Here is a 20,821-nt window from a genome sequence, read left to right as displayed (position 1 = left end):
GCGGCAAACTTGTTTTTTAATCGAGTGTTTATATGGAAAATGGAAAACATCGCACCCAACTAAACCAAGAATGAATACATATTTCCTTATGGACACATACCTCATAAAAGTCGATCATGATGTTTCCCTCAAGTCCTCGGGTGGTTTTAAGATTCTCCAACGCCAGGGTGAAGTAGATTCCACGTGTGTCAGATATATATAGGTTATATGTATCATTCTGATTCCACTCCTGCACTGCTGCAAAAACCTGGTTCTCATCTGTGCTAATAATGTGCATGTCCTGCCAAAGAAGAGAGATTCGTCATGCATCGTATACCTTAGCTAAGTCACTTAGCACTGAGGTTCCGTTATAAACACGAACATTTTATTTTCTTATGCCCTTTTAATTAAAAATAATGTTCAAAGTGACACAAAAATATTTCAAAGAAAACTGTATAATGAAGAGAATCGATATTTCTCTCACTAATTCTCTCAATTCCGACTGCATAATCCTTTTGAGACATTGGTATGCTGTTTTCTTCTTTCGACTTGTCCGTCAATCATTAAAAAACTGTCCCTGATATAAACACAATATCTACTACCCAGTTTTAGTGATTGGAAGGAGTAATTTGTGATTTGTCATATTTCTGCGTTGTTTATTCATATTGTTTAGTTATTTTAGCTATATATACAATTCTGTATCATAGTTTCCATGCTAGTCAACATGCATCACACAAACCATTAGTAACACTCAATGAGAACTGATTGATTTTTGTACACTGCTGATTTTGAACCTCTACCAAGGTTTTCTGTAAAGACTAACAAATTACACAGACATTATGCATACATATGAGGCCTGACCATGTAGTAATTGCACTTGAAACAATGGGCTTCAATCAAATATGATGCACGGCTTCCTAAAAATAGTACACCCTCTGATAATCGAGAGCAGCTGTTTGTTGGCTAGTAGCTTCACTGCAGCGGCCTTATTTTTGTTTTGTTCAAATAACTCTTTGAGAGGCGGCAGGTGTATTTTTATTGAACAGCTATGCTGATTACCATTTATCATCAAACGGACGAAATCAACATAATATGGAATTCAAAGCTTGCTTTTAAAAATAGCTTGCGGGCTTTCTCACTTAACTGTAACCTTTTGTGGTATTCCTATGTGCAAAGATAATAATGCATGGAACACTGGAAGTGATGAAAACAGCTAAAAGAAGATACTGTAAAATCAGTAAGTCACCTCATGGAAATATTTAATTTACGTTAATATTTTGAGGTCAAGATTACAAGTAAAACCTGAGCCTCCGGGAGAGCACAAATATTTAGTTATGTTAATATAAGCATAGGACATAGTTCATTAAAATGAGCATAATACAAGAAACTCGGGACATAATTGAAACCTTGTCGTACACGAAAATCATAAACATTAAGCTATTGTTTGACCTGCCATGAATTTTAACAACATGAATCTGAATTTTTTTTGCATTATTTATTTAGGTAATTACTAATGCCAACACTAAGCCTAATTGCAAATGAAACCTGGCCCCTAGCTTTAACCCTCATCTCAGCCATAACCTAACCCTAACCCTCACCCTAGCCCAACTCCATATGCTAAAACTAAGCCCAACCCAAGCTTTATGACTAATGGCAGCTACAGGCCTATTGCCATACTGAGATGTGACCCTAATATTAATGCCAAATGTATGAAAACAGTAATATTATCCCGGACCCTCATAGCAACCCAACACTGAAATGGAACCCTCTTTGCAGTAAAAAACTAAAAAAGCCAAAAGTGTCATATTTTGTTTAGTTAGGGGTAGTGTTGGATAGGGGTTAAGGTTGATGGGATTAGAGTTTTCCCCATAGAAATGAATGGAGAGTCCCCACAAAGATATAATTACAAACCTTTTGTGTGTGTGTGTGTGTGTGTGTGTGTGTGTGTGTGTGTGTGTGTGTGTGTGTGTGTGTGTGCAAAGAATCTGGAATTTAAATCGTTTTCATTTATCTTTCATAATAGCTTCTCTGGTTATTGTAAGGTTTGAGTGTACAAATAGGAACTTTTGGGGAGGGTAAAGGCTATCAGACCATTGCAAGGTACACAAGAATACATTTTTGTATGCATTTTAAAGAAATCGGTTCAGCTAAACCACATGTCATTGGATTGTAGAGGGAAATAGTGCTACTGATATCCATATTTATACAGTATTCATTCTGATATTTTGCTGACATCTTTTCTATATTTATTGTTCAAATAATAACTACACCTAGATGGATATGTATCCATCAACAAGACATGACTTTTCTGTAAAATAATACGATTGCTTCACAAAACAATGAAAAAACAAGCTTAATGTACTGGTTAGACAGATGGAGACTCTTATATTGACTCAATTCACCATGATGGATGTTAGTGTGTCATTTGCTGAAGTCCCTGTGACTCAACTCTAGATGACACAAGTTCCTATGACATTGACACGACTATTGCAGACTGTGACCCGAAATGGGTTCCATGTTAGAAAATGTTATAAAATAAGCACAAGCTTTCTTGGTATATAATTCACTAGAATGAGAAAACAGTAACCCAGTTAAAAATCCATTGCTGTGAATAGCACCTGCCATCTTTCTAAGCATCCAGACAACTGCTGCTATAAGAAGCCATGAAAATCAAACCATTCAAGGTTTTTAAGTATCTAAACATTTTACAATATTATTGCTACCTATTGCATTACATAAATGAGCCTGTAACCGGTTATGGCATAATATATCACAAATAAGACAGGCTAATATATTCTTAATTTGAAAATTAATTTGAAAGGCATGGATATAAAAGGTCTCTATCATAAAGTAAGGAAACAACATACATTAACGTGTAATTTAACTGGGGACTGAAAAAAACTGATACACATCACACATTTGTGGTATTTAGGTTACAAAGTAATTTCTCATCATAACATAGTGTACTTATTTTATACGCATCTGCACTGCTATGACAAGAAATAACTACATTTTAACCTATATACTGCAGATGTATGCTTGCGTACCAGGACTGTATGTCAATTCCTGAAAATGATGTCATGTCAGGATAATGACCTGGGAATAAAAGTTTTTCAATAATGTAACTTAATAATAATTGATACTTTATTGATCCCTTTATGCCTCCGCCCAACTTGCTCTTTGTAGAGCAAGCTGGCTGCGAAGGGCAGCCACCTGTTGGGGCTTCCAGGGAGCTGGGGGGTTAAGGGTCTTGCTGAAGGACCTGCAGATGTGCTGAAGGTGAGTTTGAACTGGTGACCTTCTGATGACAGGCAGAGCCCACTGAGCCACATGTCCCCCCCCAACCTGTATATACATAATGCAGTATATTCAAATTGCATCAGTATAATAAATGTGTAGAAGTTCTACTCAGTTCTGCTTACTTTTGGAAGGGAATATTTAGGTAGTTTGATCTTCATAAATGGTTCTCTTTGATATGATACGTAATAACTCGCTCGTCCCGATGTTGTAACCTGAAAATAGCAATAGAGATTAATTTATATTAGTATGCATACATCCAAATGAATAGTTTTCACTTGACCCATTGTACTCATACATAAAATCCATTAATACAACTAATTTCATTTAGTCATTACAATACAGGAAGTATATGATAAAAAATAGCTTATTTTAAACAATAATACTGTGTAACTCTGGTGACATACATTACTTCTGCAAAACACTGATTTATTTATGTTCACTCTCACATACACACCTATGGGCAATTTAGCAACTCCAATTAGCCTCAGCATGTTTTTGGACTGTGGGGGGAAACCGGAGTACCCGGAGGAAACCCCACGACGACATGGGGAGAACATGCAAACTCTGCACACACGTAACCCAGGCGGAGACTCGAACCCGGGTCCCAGAGGTGTGAGGAAACAGTGCTAAACACTGCACCACCATGCCACCCCCATTTTCACAATATATTTATAATATATTTTTAGAACCCTTTGTCTAGAATAAACTTTTCTATTTGTGACTCAAAAATCTCACGGCAAAATACATGAGAGTTAAGCAAATTCTTAGCATCCCCTCAATCTGACACCTGAATCAATCAATATATTATTAGCAATTAATATCGTGATGTTTTCCCAATAGACATCTTTTAGTGACTGTCAACCTGCGTTCACTTACAATCGCAAATCGACAAGTAAGAAAAGAAAACAACACAAAACAGAGGTGAACCTTTTGTAAATATAGACACACCTCGTATAAATTTAACAGCCCACCACCCCATCCCCGCTCGGGGAAGTAGGGGAGACAGTGTACGGAATTTCTTTAGATCGATAGTGGCAACCTTAGTGGGTACTGGGTCCCCCCCATAGGGTCGAATTCTATAAGTGCCCCTTTAGGTGAACAGACCATTTTTGTGTAGTTTGTATTTTTATAATTTCCCAGATTTTTACACTTTAGCCGTCTGAATACTTAAAGATCTGAACAGTCAAATTTCTAAATATTAAATATAAGTAAGATGGGCTCAAATTTTCAAACCAGAATCCCAGAATAAACTCTAAAAGTTTTTTTTTTTTTTTATCTTTCCAAGTCAAAATCGGTGTATTAAAAAACTGAGTGTGGTATCATGCTGACCAATTAGAAGGAAATTAGAAGTGGACTGAAAGGCATGGGGGTCCAGAGCGAATCGTGGAAGCCACAGGCGAAGGCAAGGAATGACACAGGACAGGGCACCACCCTATCACACGCCGTTCCTTTCACACACACATTCACACCTATGGACAGTTTAGCAATTCCAATTCACCTTAGCAGGTTTCTGCCTTGTGCAGGGGAAACATGCAAACTCCACACAAGGGAGCCAAAGTATAGTGATCATGCCTTTTTTCATTTAAACATAAGGAATAATCTATGCACTTTTAAAATAAGTAAAGTTTCTCCCAGAGCACATAAAATAATTTAGTGCCGCACAAAGTCCAATCAAAAATGAATGTATACAGTACAGGCATTTAGTAAACGGTAAGATAGACACGTTTCTTACTGGCTTGTAAAGCCAAAGTATCATTGCTGTCTATTAATTTTTAAATGCCAAATGTAAAGCTACTATATTAAAACCTTTGGCATATTATGGGAATGACATAAAATGGGTATCAGTCTGTCAGCATCAATGAAGACTGACAAGAATCAGAAACCTCTGTGTCACATGTAAGAGCAGTATCATTTGTCGTATATCATTTGCAATACAAAGGCAATGTCTGCAACAGCAATCAATCTGAATACAGGACAGGTATAATTATGCACAATCAAAGAATTAAGAAAAGCTTATCAGACTGTTTACCACAAAAGTGTTAGATTACTTCCTGCAAGCTTGCGGCTATATTGGTCTTTAAAGGCGAATGCCTAGTATAATTACTATAATTAGATCAGTTTATCATAGATCTGTTGTGTGATGTATTTATTTAAAATAGATGTTTTGGCACTCAGTGGGAAGTGTCTATCTAAATAACACTCCATAAACAATTTACAATTTCAAAAAAATATTTTGCAGTTACATTACATAATATTCTGTCAAACGGCGATAAATCGATGCACGTACCTGAATGAACATGTAGTCATCCTGAACTACAAGGGAACTTGTGTCGATATATCCAGGGAAAGGATCATTTCTGCTTGAGTCAGAGCATCCTTGAACCTTACATGTTATATATTGTGCCCCTAAAAAAGATCAAAAACCTATGATTTTGTGGCTGGATACTGTAAATGTACAGCTTTGATACAAATTACATAAAACAAATTTATTTAACACAATTTCAAAAAGTCTGCTCTACTCGGTTTTATACGCATCTGCACTGCTATGACAAGATATAATAAGGTGTTGTTTTTGATAACCTAACATGAACTAAAATTAAAATATAAAATACTGCATAATATTACTTTTTAAACTTACTCAACAAAATGGCATGCACTTTTGCACCTACTGTATCTTCCAATTCAAGATATTCAGATGATTATACATGAGCAAAAAATTGCAGTGATGCCCTTTATCCGTCTGCATATTAATTTAAAATGTACCTCCTGATATTTTGCAAACATCACTAAGAAATAAAAACCTTATCTACAGCATGCCTTGATAACAATGGCATTCTATAATTACGGCATGGACATTAACTTCATTACCGAGATCAAATGAAAGCTCTTTTAATCAAACACAATGTGTAGCATTTATTAGTAAACTAATCCAGAACTATACTCTCGGGACAAGACATCTGGTCCACTAAAAGTGAAGAAAGTAAGAAATACTCACGTCCATCGGGTGTGTGGGCTTCCATGTGAATCAGGTCTAACTCCTTGTCCAAACCTATTACTGCCCTATGTTGTGACAGAGAAGGTAAACCAATTATAATTTCATAAGAATAATCAAATTATACAATAAACTTTCTTTCTACATGGAATTAGAAGCAGAAAACCCCTGTATGCTGCTGACACTAATTTAGTTGTCAGAACTTTTGATTGTTGATTATTAACCACAATCAACGATTGCATTACATTAGCGTTTAATGAAAACAAAAACAGTCGAATTGCTATTCTGCCGTGTAATATGATATTGCATAGGGTATATGCTTATTCATTTTATGTGACACTTTCAATTTGAAGCAGTTCTTATGGGTCATAATTCATAGTGCCTTATTGTCTACCTTTTGGATTATAATTAGGATGTGATTAAAACCTCCACTACCTTTATTAAGCATTCTTTCAACACGACATAAACATAAATGAAAGGGAACATTGAAGAAATGAAATAGAAAGACTATGATGCTGTATTTAATCTCTATGTCTCCAGATATCTTCGCCATACTGAAAGAAACCCTTAGCTGTTTCATAAAGCACAGCAGTAATATAGACTAACTAGCCTACAAATTTGTAACAAAAGCATGTAACAAAAGAGGCACATCTAAAATGAAGTAATAGCATAGGGACAGATCGTAACATATAAAACAGTATAATGTTGGTACCTACAGGTCCTAACGTGCTTTTAATATCCCAATAACTGTGTTTACATGACTAGCTACATAATAGGGTCATTAAAAACACATGTAAACATTTTAATCGAGTTATCGCATGTAAACGTAGTCATAGTCAGCTAACAACAAAAAAAAAAACATAGATCTCAATTATTTCCTGACTTGGAGTGCAAGTCCTCATCTCCCCTGTATGGTCCATAGGGTTGGTCAATATGGACCAAAAACAATATATGTGCATTTTTAGGCAAATTAGCGATACACGATAATTTCTATGAAGTGTGCTAAATGCTCAACTTCAAAATCACTTGTGAAATATAACAATGATCCCGTGTCTTTTCCCCTCCATAAACTTCCTTGTGAGACACTATCTGAATGGTTAGATTTACAGTAAGCGCTGAATTCTGGGATTTTGTGAAAATGTCACAACCGAGGTTTGCTTAAAACAAGGAGGGAATGCTATTGGCCTCTATTCAAAATCTTTAGTAGAGCCCTAATTTTAACATACAAAAAAGTACATAGTTATAAATGGTAAATTGTGTGATCCTCTATCTTGTTCTGAAAATATATCGATATGCTGTAAACATTTGATATACTACTACTGGGTCTGTCTGGTTTCACTGTCCTCTGGAAACTGTTGGTTTGTGAGCAAATTTGCATGTTTTTTTTTTGTTTTCAGAATTTGTTTTCTGAATTTGTAGCTCATTGATAATAATTGGCCACAAGTTTCCAGGCACTACCAACAATTGGCTAGTTCTTGCTGCTGGATATACTGGATAAATTGTCTGTAAGTATATGTGTAACAAGATGTAAAACAAATTGCTGCTTTACTTGGTCCCAATGCAACGAAGTCAATGGGTAACAAAATAAAACTGCCGGAAAGTAGACATTACCTTTTGATATGGCTGGATATGTGCCAAAGTGATTATAATCAAGCCTCTACTCATGTATTCTGTTCAAACACTGAATGATGTGTCTTTCCACAGACATATCTCAACCTTTCCATTTTTATTTTTGCAAATCATTTGTCTTGCTGAGCAGTTGCCTGCATTCATACTATCCAATACTAGCAAACAAGGGCTCTCCTGTTCGAGGTCTTGTCTGCTATAGTATTACCAGCTTCTTGGATAAATAATAAATGTTCCAAATACTCAGTGGTAGTCAGTGATTTATGTATAGTCATGTCGTCAGGGTTGCCAACTCTCACACACGTGGCGTGACACTTACGTTTTCAAACTCTCACGCTTATGCCAGAAATCATACAGCTTATCTATATTAATCCATCGTAAACCTACAAAGTGTTAGATTAAAAGCATTGAGGTAGGTTGCAAACCCAATGGACTACAAGGTAATAAAACTGTTACAAACACGTGTATGCATGGGTATGTATGTGCAGACTTGTCTTGAATTGAAATTCTCACTCCAGCCAACTGACCAAAGTTGACCACCCTGCATTTAGTAAATATACATGACCCTAGGGATGGTCCGAATCAATGTGGTGCCCTAGACGATCATCACTGCTGAAATTGGCTGGTTAGTCAGTGTCCTTGGCGGCCGCATACAGTATGTTGCGTATAACCTATAACCACAGTATTTTCTGATCTACATTAAAACAATAATGATTTAATAGGTACTTCGAAATACGTTCTCAGATTTTAAGGTGCATCTACAGTAGATGACTTTGCATGAAGTGGGAAAAAGCTGATTATTGCATTCATTAAATTCATCAGCTTATTGTAACACTCAACTGTCTGGCCGTTCAAATGCTTCTCCTAAGTGTATTCAAGTAGTTCAAACAGCTTCAGAGGTTCTTCTCATAATTAAGAAGCATGAACACCGGTCCTGTACTTAACTTTGACTATTGACCACCTGTCAAATTTATTGAACAGAAATATTTCTTCTCACCTTTAAAGCTGAAGCTGACTTTCCACAGTTGTGACCATAATCGCTCCTATTAGCTCTGCTGAGCTTTGAAGGGGTTTTTATCTTTATTCACGATATAGAGTAATACAACTCATTTTTTTTTTTTGCAAGAAAATACTATAATAATAATTGCTGTAGCATTACATCCAGCAATTTCCAATACATTCCAATTATGTTTATACCTCGTTTTATATTTGTCTGGGAGATATTTTATTCTTTGCCTATACCGTTACTTGTAATTTTCTGAAGTTGCGTGCTAGAGCCGATGAATTTAAATAAATGTTGCCTGGTTTATTCTGAGATGGATGTTTACATGTCACTGTATGGAGGATTGGTTGAGTATATCGTTTAGGACAATGCTAGGCAATGAAAGTGGTTGTCGATTTATTTGTGTTGCTCAGGACATGGCCTGAAGCAAGCAGAGCCTAGCATCTCCAAAGCAACGAGCCTGAATAAATTCTAAATAGCATCCATGATGAATATGCAATAAATGGAAATTTGATACAAAAAAAGTCAGAAATGGTATATCCAAGTTGTTTGTCTATTTTTGGATTTCCACACATTCAGTAAAATGCATGGTAATATGCATAGTTCATTATTGTTGTTTAATTAGTACTAATTGGTGATTTCTATGGTGCATAAATTCCAAACATACTGTAGGAGAACTGTAATTGAATAGGCGTACAGATTTCCAAACCGCAGAATAATTAGCAAGATTATGCTAAGATTATGTCTGATATGTTTTAAAGACTCATCAGTCATCCACCAGCAATGTTTTATTAATTTGATATTGGACTATTTTTTATGGTTTAAACTATAAAAGTAAAGCTAACAAGTTTTACCGAAATACCATGAGAATTTCAGTTTGTTTTTCTCCCATCTCCTTTCTGAATGTTATTTATTTATATGTTTGTCTGCTTGCCTGCTCATATTTCCAAACCCACTCTTCATATCTCTCCCATGTTGAAATGCAAAGTTAGAATAAAACATAAGCAAGATAAAATATATGGTTTTAGCAAATTAAATATAGGTTTGCTTACAATGGTCAGCACTATTAAATAACACCCTCACACCTAGTACTGTACATACAGCAAATTCTACAGTTGCATAGGAATTACAGTGTACTGTAAGTTTCTGAACGAAAAGACGTAATATGTACCATACCAGTAGAATCTGTTTGGCGTCACGCGTTCATGGACCAGTTGCCACTTTCTTCCAAAATCAACCGAACTGTACAGCTGTAAGGACAATAAAAACACCCTGTTAATCAATACTGTCAGAAATCCCTAAAGCAGACAGTCAGCTGTTAACCATAGTTTGTTGATTTGTATTTGAAATGCACTGAAACCGCTTAACATTTGCATTAAGGTTTAGGCCAAAAAAAACTTTTACACTGAAAATCAGGGAAACACTCTTGGGTCAAAGCCAAAATACTACCATTGAACATTCACAATCAAACGTTCTTATAGGTGATAATAAAAACTGTTAGCCTTCATTGATTCTGTCACTATACTAAGTAGTCCAGCACAAATAACCCCATAAAATACCATTTTCATCATGCAGTGTCCTTGGTGTGTTATTCAATAAATCAATTTTAAGTTAAAAGACATAACTCATGATATTACATCAGTGTCCATTATCTCAGCGATAATAACAAAAACAAAGATCTTCTTTTTAGTTTATATCAAAACCCTACTGTAATTAATTAAGACATAAATTATATGCCACTCAGATGATTGCAACAACTTTGATGTTCAAGTTACTGGAATCTCCTGGACATATATAGCTGAGGTTCTCTAGAAACACGTACAACCTAATTAAAACATAAGTGGTAAAACCATTTTTTTTTAATTATTCAGCCTCACAGTTTACTGCTGAAAAATATCAATTATGCTTGTACAACTTGTGTTAGTGTCTGTGTGACCGTTCTGACATTCTGTGTAAAGTATATATCCTGGCTACAATTTACATAGATAAGCAGCTAGTAACAGTACATGGAAAAGCCTGCAATGCATAAATGTGTATATTCTTATGTTACAGTTCTCATAAAATGACATAGATTAGTCACTGCACACATATGATCTCAGATTTTATAATGTAATTTGCAATTTTACCTAAGGAGGTTAAAGGTTAGATGTCATTGAAGCTTCGATCAATTATTCCTTGATGTACCATTATGGGCAAGACTTTTTACAGTTTACAAGATCAAAATACTTGCATGGGAACCTTGACCGATGTATGTATGATCTATTATGGATAGTATGTTATCGTACATTAAAACACATGAAAGTTGCCAATAAATAGTCAAAATTTTGGGAGGACAACGAGTTTCTAAACAAGTATTCTCCTACATAATGAATTACTTTCATCTATGTCTAATCCAAGGGATTTTACAATACCTGTTTCATTCAGAAGTATATTCATATATTTTATAATATCTGTTGCATGCCTGTAAAAGTAGCAAATTTAAACAAAATATGTGGCCACTGCAATCATTTCAAGAAGAAATGGGTATCCTGGCAAAAAAAATCATTTGAATGTTAGTAAAATGGCCAATAGAATAAAATTTGCCCACTAATTAGATAATCAAACCCCAGAGCAGGGTAATGTGTATTTTGGCTCGGATGAAACACAAATTACACATAAGAGCAACAGAAAATATTCGTAGTCATTGTAACACAGAGAGTTTCTGGTTCATCGGGGTGCATCAAAAACTGCATCATATACACAGTTTCCATGTAAATAATCTGTAAATTATTCAATAATATATTACTAATTCTTGATTTATTTAAAAAATTCTACAATAATAAGAATTATTTCTACAAGGCAGAGGGAGACATCATTATGAGATCTAATAAAAGTTGATTTTCGCCTGGAGATATTTTAGGCCAAATTTTCGGTTTTCTAGGCGATGGGTGTCTGTGTCCATTTCCAGGAGACTCTCAGCACCCAGATGTTCCAGAAAAGCTGGCTGTCTGCCATTTCATTGGTGCTTATGAGCTGATTCAAACTCCACTTACAGACACCACTTGCAGACGGGTCAAAAAATAAATTTTTGCAGCTGAAATTTCCCAAATAAACAGAACGATTCTCAGACTCTGAGGTAAATAGAGAAAATAAAAGTGAAATGAAATCATTGGGAGATCTCCATTGATTCTGGGGACAATGTTGTATTGAAAATCTGTAAATCCATCCATCCATTTTCTGAAATCACTTATCTCATTCAGGGTCATGGGGGGGTCCAGAGCCTTTGGACGCAAGGCAGGGAGCAACCCAGGATGGGGCACCAACCCATCACGGGGCACACTCACACACCATTAACTCATATGTACAGGCAAGTTGATAACTCCAGTTACCCTCAGCTGTGGGACTGTGGGGTAAAATCAGATTTCCCAGAGGAAACCCCACTGGGTGAACATGCAAAGTCCACAAGCATGCAACTGTTTGCAGTGACTTGAACCCAGATGTCACAGTTTTGTGACAACAGTGCTAACCACTGCACCACCACGCCCACGTCTGTAAGCCATAATATATAATGCTATAATTAGCCATAAACTGCCTAGACTGCTGTTAGTAGAATCATCTTTAATGCTTAGCATTAAAAAAGTGTTATTTGACTTGCACATGCATATTAACTACAACGATGTGGGAAGACAAAAGTAAAGTACTTGTTTTATTATTTAACGGATATAATATTTACATCTATACAGTATGTAGTTCAATTCTGGGAAAAACAAAATTTTCAATTTAATGTCATTAGTGAGGTTCAGTTAAATTTCCCCTTCTACCCGGAGCAAGGTATGCATTTGGAAGATGGATACTTTGTTATGATTCTATTCAAATTTTTCATTTAATATTTGTGTCACTGAATGACTGAAATAACTACTACATATCAGTTTAACTGAAATGGGAATATTAGTAAACATTGTTCAAGTCAACAAAATAGGACAAAGATAAACATATGCTTTTAGTGTGTATTTTAAAAGCACCCCCCTGAATAAATGTATTTTGTATCAGTATTTGATGTATATTTTAAAAGGAACATTTAAATAACAGTAATTTAGACACTCAAGCTTGCTTTCCTCGAGCAAACAGTTCAGGGAAAACCAACATTAGTCCAGTATTGTCTGCGATCCCTTTTACATTCCAGTTCTGAAATCGGGTGTTTCCTGTGCCATTACTGGTTGCTTAGCAACATACTGTAGAGGAGCTGTTTTTTAAAAGTGTCAGGACTCTCTAAAGCAAGGCCTTACTCTTTGCATCTCGATGTTTATAGGAGGCAGTTTTCAAATTCCCCAAAATGTTTACTGATGAACTGCTGTTATTTGGGCTCGTGCCCATGTACTGTCTCCAACGAAATCATAAAGTTGTTCCATAAAAAATGGAAGGATTTGGCTGGGAAATGAGACAGATTTCTGTGAATAATGAAATGGAGAGTAATGTCTGTTTACACGGTGAAGATCTGTACTCTGCATGACCAGAACAGAAAATTTTAAACATACTGAAAACGAGATGTTTATTCAAACTCCTCAAAACACTCTCAGAGTGGAGGATGAGAGCAGTATATTCTGGCCTGTATACCAGCCAGAAACACATATATGTTCATGTTCAATCGGTGCCAGTGACAGTCTTGATGTGAGACTTTTTCCATGTCAAAAATAAAACCGTAATTTCCCAAATCACACCTGATGACATTCTATTTAAACACTCCCACGTTTACCATTTGTTACATAATGGCATTTATACCTAATATATCTAGTGCTTTCAGAATATTTCTGCCAAGTGAATAACATGAGAAAACAAACATTCTGAATTTCCTTCCCTGACAAACAGAAACTATACCCTTTAAAGTAAAATATTCAGTAAAATAACAGGAATAAACTATAAGATAATAGTTCCCAAGGGTACAACTCGAAAAGAAATTTGCATCTACAGCCATTCTGGCAAGTGTTGTAATGCGGGTTATGAAATCTCAATGTGTGAGACAAGTTAATAAATAGTAATAAATAATGATAAATAGTGAGTAAGAAAACCATCTTTACTGCTGGACAAAAATGTAATTGATAATAAAGAACACCAGCATTCGCATCAGCAACAAATATAGAGCTTTGTTTTGTTCATCTCCATAGCATATTTACTTATATTTGCTTGTCTTTTTTTGTCCATGTCTGTTGACCTGTTTTTCTTCACTTGAAGTTGCTTTCTGGCCATATTCTACCGAATTTTACTCGTGAATGTAAGTAGGATCTAAACTAAGGTGCAAGGTAGGGATGACTAACCTAGATCGTTAGATCTCCAGTTGATGATTAGACTAGTACTAGTATTAGATCTCCACTTTATGGTTAAACTAGATCACCAACACCCTCCCACCCCAAAGTTAATGGTCAGACTAGATCACCAGATCCTCACTTGATGAGCAGACTAGGTCACTAGATCTCATGGGCCCTTCTCAAGGAGACCCGGGAGATGGAACAGCATGTATCTGGTTTACACCCAGTAGAGAAGATGTCGAAGAGGTAGACACAGATAGTCATGGATTAATAACCCTGGTAGAGCTGGTATATTATAATGTTATTAATCTGTGGGAAGCCAACAGCAGTCGATACATTATGGATAGGTATTTCTAAAACATAATTCCCTTTTTAAAGTGTGCCAGTAATCATAAAGGTCCTGGATCTAGTAAAATCTTCTTAAATTTATTTTTCATCTGCACATATTTTCTTACTCACATTATATGCATAAAAATGAACTTACATAACGTTCCTGAAAAAAAAAAACTGGCATAATTAATGCTGCTACTTAATTTACTGTTAAAGGTCTGCTCTACTTTTTTACTTAATAAATACATATGCACAGTAATGTACCCTGTACTCAAGTGCCTTAATTTAGTTACTATACTTTCACATACCTGTATATATTTTTTCTATTCATAACGCACCATGCTAAAAAAAATAGGGTCAGCAAATCACTTGCACTTTTCACTACCTGTTGTTTGTTCCTTATAAATATTTTTCACGGATGTTTTATGGGATTGGTCATACCTACATCTCTAATGTTTTTAATTCACATGGATCTGATTTAAATGATTCAAGGTTGTTCAGAAAAAAATAGTTGAATACAAGTACAAGTGCACAAAATCTAAAGTCATTATATAAATTGTACAGTATCATCTGTAATTTATAAAATCTGTAATTTTCTTTATTTATTTCAACATATGCCTTATAGATACTCAGAAATGAGCTCCAGAGCACCGACAGTCATTGAACCTTGGATATGAATGATGATCGTAGCACAAAAACATGCAAGAAGGACGTTTTAGAGACAGGGGACACTTAAAAGAGAAAAATACATTTATGAGTCTTACAGTCATCCTGAAAGTGTATTTCAAAAAAGAATCGGCCATTGATATGAAAATAATGAAACAATAAAAGCATACTATCTTAAAAAAAAAAAAGAAAACAGAAATCTAGAGATGAAGATTCAGAATGATTTATTTCCTGAAGCAGTTTGTCAGCTTCCAGTGCATTAAAAATTGAGCCAGGGATATGATTTGGTATGAGGAGGGGCCAGAGATTTAAGGTTATAATGAAACATAATCACATTCAACTGCAAAAGCAGAGAACACAAAAGGAGCAAAAGTAAGCCTTCAGGTTTCCGAATAAGCAAAAAAAAAATAAAAAATGATCGGTGGATTCGTAAAATTAGCAATGAAACTATTGTGGTATCATGTTACTTACAAGGAGCAAAAAATGCACTAAGATGCCACAGTAAGCAATATTAGGTGGCACCAAATAACGCCGATCTACCCAGCATGCCAACAAAGGAAGAGTCAACATCCTTGATGAAGTGACAGTACTGTGCACCTGCCAGTACATGACTGCTTGATAGCCTCTGGTGTTTTTCTACAATGTTGTTGATGTGTCTGCATATAGTGCATATATCACCCTTACTGAAACAAGTCAGCAGCACAGTGACGGAGAAAAAATGCAACCATGCTGAAAACGTCTTGTGGCATTTGACAAGGCCCTTGTCTAGCAAGAAATCCAGAAACGATTCCTCAAAAGACTTGTGTGTTACCTAAGAAATTTTCGCTCATTGGAGTTTTACTTACATAGAAACATTCTGAGCGTAGAACAAAAAATGATTGGTTCAGAGAGATCACTAGTCAGATTGCAGATGATATCTGATTGGTTGATCCAGCTTGTTGTAGTTCCTTCAACCGACCTCCTCTACAATTTTATTAGTTATCTCTCTGCACCAATCATTTTTCATTCTGCCCTCTGAATAATTTTGTGTAAGTAAAACTCCCCCAAGCAAATAATGGCCATAAATAAATAAATCAAACTTTGTTAACAAAATCCTACAGGCGTGTACATGGTCTCAGGGAAAAGGACATGTACCGGGCAGGCCACCCACATGGCTACATTTCCTGTCTGTCAGTGCTTTCCTCTTCAGCAGAATAGCTCCTACAGTATGTCCACAGTGACAACCACACAACCAGACTTAGGCTGTTAATTGCTAGATGCATAGCTGAGGGCTTAAGCAATGGGTGTCACCAGTAGGTGATTAGTTCTAACAGGGACAATGGCCCAATAGCAGCACACAAACACAGATCCTGATTTTCCCTGGGTCAACAAGGGAGGAGCTTGTGCTTCACTTCAATAACCAATCACAGTCACAATTGCATCACCACATTAATTAAAACCAGTGTTTTACGTTAAGCAGCAAGGAGCGCAGATTTGTACAGTATCCATTTTATTCTGCATGCCTTTTGTTAAGCGACATACGGATACAAAACATAAGAACATGCTTACTTGCAAAACCTGTCAGGACCAATACAGTTCCTCATAAGGACACATCTTCATTTCTTTCATGGTGATGAAGATAATAATAACAATGATAATAATAACAGCAACAATAATAATAACAATACTAGAACCAGCAATCTTCCAACCACAGACACAGAGGCTTTGCCTGGTGATCCAGGCACTGTCCCCAGTTCGAATGCTGGAAGCCTCGAATTTGAAAATGTGAAAAAATTGGACCAATGTGGTGATGTCATGTAATACGTCTGTGACTGATTAAAGAAGTGAAGCACAAGCCCCTCCCTCATTGACCTAAGGACACATTGAATAATCAGGATATCCCACAACAAATCAACTTATAAAATACTCAGGGCCAAACAATGCTATAGGTGATGTAGGTTACTGTCTTGGACGCCAGCTTCCAAAGGGGTGCTGATTTGCCAGCGAATTTCACTTTGCCTTTAACGACGGTTGCTGGCACCAATGCTCACCTAGGATGCCACATTGGCTAGGATGATACTGCACACACACAGAAGTAAAATGTACAACTTCCGAAGGACATTCTTGCATGACATCTTAACCATAACTATGAAATATCTAATTACTTGACAAGAAAAAAAAAAAAAAAAAACCTTCAAGAATTTGAAATTTAAAGTATAAAAGAAAATAAACAGGTCCGGGAATTTATCTAGCACTAACAGTATGGACGCTACCAGCACTCTCAGCACTCTCTCTGCTGACGGATGGAGGGGCGTGCTAGATTAAAATGGGGGGGTGCATTTTTGAAAATTTTCCAGTATTCAGGATTGCATCCCCCCCCCGCCCTCCCCCATCCCTGTTCAAATTGTCTACTGGGCGTCACCAAAGACAGGTCTGAGGAGCGAAGCAAGGTGAGGTGATCTGTAAAGGGATCCACAAAGCTAAAGCAGAGAATGAACCAAAATTCAGATCCAAATTAAAAAAAGCAAGACCAAGAGAACGGACCGCCAAGTCTTAGTAGGCAGTAGGCCTGTCAGTATCACATTGCATGAAAATGCATGTACTGTAAGGACTGCGAGAGCTAGTTGGGTTGAGATCAGGCTAAAACATCGTCTAATTTTCCATACTGCCCAGACATACTGTGGTATTGGCTACTGAGCAAGAAGACGTCCAAAATTTCATTGTTTAACAAATAATTTTACCCAAAGCGACATGCAGTTGAGCTGCGTCAGACAGTCTCCAGTAAAACTGGGGGTTAACGGACCCCCAAGTCAGCAAAATCTCAGTGAACTACAGTAAATAAGTCTGACGTGATCTGTAGCAGATCCATATTTATGTAGATTATTAGAAAATTTCCAGAAGCATTCATTTGTGTATATAGAAAAAGAGTATCTCTAATGTTAGGAATTGCACAGACGGCTTGTACACTGTTTGATTAGGGGTGTTTTTGGACCCCCAATTGGTTGTTGAATGAACACAGCTCTATGGGGAAATAATATTTGCTTTATTTAATCAAATAAAACAATGTACAGACAATATACCTTCATTTCGACGAGTAAACATTTTAATGGATTTTAACTGAACAGTAAAAGAAATGTTTTTCAAGTTAGGAATAAAATCATCTAACTTCAGGCAGATATAATATACTTAAATAATGGCCCATCAAGGCTGGGTTTCCTGAAACCTTCTTAATGCTACATCACTCGTAAGTTCTACCTCAAGTTATCTCTCAGTGTTTTGACATGTTTCCTGAAATGTTCTTAGGTAATTATATCTTCCATAAGATATTCTTTCATAAGGTTGGTCTGAGCCACTTTTAGCTATTTCTTATCGCTTTTGTCAGTTTTGTTTGACACATGAGTATAATCTTTGTTAGGTTTCGCTCTTGTGCTCTAAATGCACACCGGATTGCCTCAGTAATTCACAGATTGATAATGAAAGATAATGAAGGAACGCACTGTTGATTATGAAGAATGAAGGGGGGGGTGGGGTTTCCAATATTGGGGTGGCCAAAGTTATCAAGTCTCAAAACTTCAGTTCATGATGATGAGAGTTGACACTGAGAATTGAAAATAAATACATTACGTAAAATATATCTTTAGAGTCTTCGCAAGCCGCTAAGAGTCAGCGTTATCGGGAAACCCGGCGCAAGTTAATATTAATACAAAAATCCCTAATTAAAGAATATGTAAGGTACGGGGCAATTTCTAACATTTTTGAGACCCTGAACTCTTTTTTCAGGTCCAATATAGACATAAATGAATGCTTCCAGGAAATGTATAATAATCTACATTCATCTATATCTGCTACAGACCCTAAGCACATATCAGATGTACTCAGGTCTCTTGAAATCTCTAAAATAGATGAGCCATTACATAAATACCTAGGCTTAAGAATTATATTGCATGAAATTGTTGCAATTATCAGGAGACCTCATAACTGTATGGCAGCACACATAATGGGACTAACTGGTAAGTCTGAACTTCTGAAATATAGATGTGTGCGTGTATGTGTGCATGTGTGTGTACATGTTTTGCATATATATTTTTATAACAACTGACGTGCTCTCAGCCTCTGAACGTAAAACAAACGTCTGAGATGCTATTACATGCAATTCTGCTATCTTACATCATGACAAAACTGACATCACGCCCAACATATTTTCTTTCATTTAAATGCTTCACATTCATGACTCTAAAAGGTCCCCTCTGTGCCAAGACAAAATTTTCTTTGATGAATTTGGACGAGACAGTATTCACGCCACTACTGATAGATGGTTGCCCTGCAGTGTCAGTTGCCTTTAATTTGGGAAAATTGCCCACTCCCCCGTTACACTGCATAAAGACACACAATGGGGCCATCACCTCTGACATTTACCATCTCCAAGTAAACCCTTGGGATAAGGAACTACCCAGCAATTGATACTTTGATGTGATTTATTTCTGATGCACCCATGGCAATTCCTCTCAAACTGTCTTACATCTGTGCTTTTGGAAAATGAGCTGGTTAAAGAAGGGTTGCTGGTATAGTAGCACTGCTGTCTCACACATACATGACTGGATGAATTTGCTTCTGTGCTCCTTATCTTTTGTTGTGAATCTGCATGTTACTGACGCTAATTTGCTGCACATGCAGGGCAGAATACCTAACGAAGACTGTAGTCCTGTATCTTACAAAGTCATTTATCATATGGATCAGTTATCGTTTTAGTTACTGTATGTTTAGTAGTGAATCTGCATCCTAAACTGGATGCGCCTTATTTTAAATGATGAAATCTCTCTTATTTTAAAATCTTCCTTACAGTGCATTCTTTCACGATGTGACTGTTGCCCATTGTGATATCACAATATACACCCCTCCACTCACCGTAGCAAATTCGGTAACACCCCCCCGTGTCAAAATTTCTTCAGACGCCACTGAGTTTGCATGTTTTACTTGGGTTTTTTCAGGGTAACCTGGTTAACTGGCAGTGTGTCTGCATGTGTGATATGTGTTCTGCAGTGGACTGGCATCCAATCCAAAATGCCTGGTGCGATATTCTGCCTGGGACAGGCTCCAGGCCCTTCTGGGACCCAACCCAGGATAAGTGGCTGGAAGATGGATGTATGCTGGAAAAAGACGGTAAATTATCAGATTTATTCAAATTTACACTTACCTAAAGGTACAATATTATATTTTCAGTTAATTTTCTCAGAAGCTGTAATCATATTTGTAGTAATATTCATGTCAAAGTCAGAAAACCTAAGAAACTAAAAAGAAGTACAAAAGATTGTGCTTTTATTGACTACTGGAGATATATTAACCCGCTACTAATGAAAACTAGGATATTTGTGTTCTGATAGCCTTCTCTAGAAATTACGGTAATAGTTTAATTGTATTTAATATCACAAAATTAGTGTGCCTGAGACTTCAGATCAATTTCAAATGACATTCACTTCTTATTCATGTTCTTCTGAAGTGTATCAGTTATACATTCAGCTACTTATCAACATGGTTGCATAAGCCATTGATAAAAATAGTACTGCTCCCATGAAGAGAAAAACTGCATTTCAAATGCAAAACACAAGGTTACTAGAAGGCCTAGTGAAGCGTTTCTCTCTGACATTGATATCAGTATATTTGTAG

The 20,821-nt window shown here is 36.3% G+C and overlaps 1 protein-coding gene across 1 annotated transcript in view; it reads right to left on the bottom strand.

Annotated features, from left to right (window-relative positions):
• The window catches only part of sorcs3 (sortilin related VPS10 domain containing receptor 3), a 164,348-nt gene that overhangs the window by 32,688 nt on the left and 110,839 nt on the right, over positions 1-20,821 (bottom strand). Inside the window, exons 5-9 of the mRNA XM_048987200.1 lie at positions 10,077-10,150; positions 6,275-6,339; positions 5,567-5,685; positions 3,402-3,491; positions 101-280 (exon numbers count right to left, since the gene is read on the bottom strand). Of these exons, the coding sequence (XP_048843157.1) occupies positions 101-280; positions 3,402-3,491; positions 5,567-5,685; positions 6,275-6,339; positions 10,077-10,150 (528 nt within the window). The remainder of the gene's footprint in view (positions 1-100; positions 281-3,401; positions 3,492-5,566; positions 5,686-6,274; positions 6,340-10,076; positions 10,151-20,821) is intronic.

This window comes from Brienomyrus brachyistius, chromosome 20 (assembly GCF_023856365.1).
Source record: "Brienomyrus brachyistius isolate T26 chromosome 20, BBRACH_0.4, whole genome shotgun sequence".
NCBI lineage: Eukaryota > Metazoa > Chordata > Actinopteri > Osteoglossiformes > Mormyridae > Brienomyrus > Brienomyrus brachyistius.
This window is presented reverse-complemented; position numbering and strand designations above follow the sequence as displayed.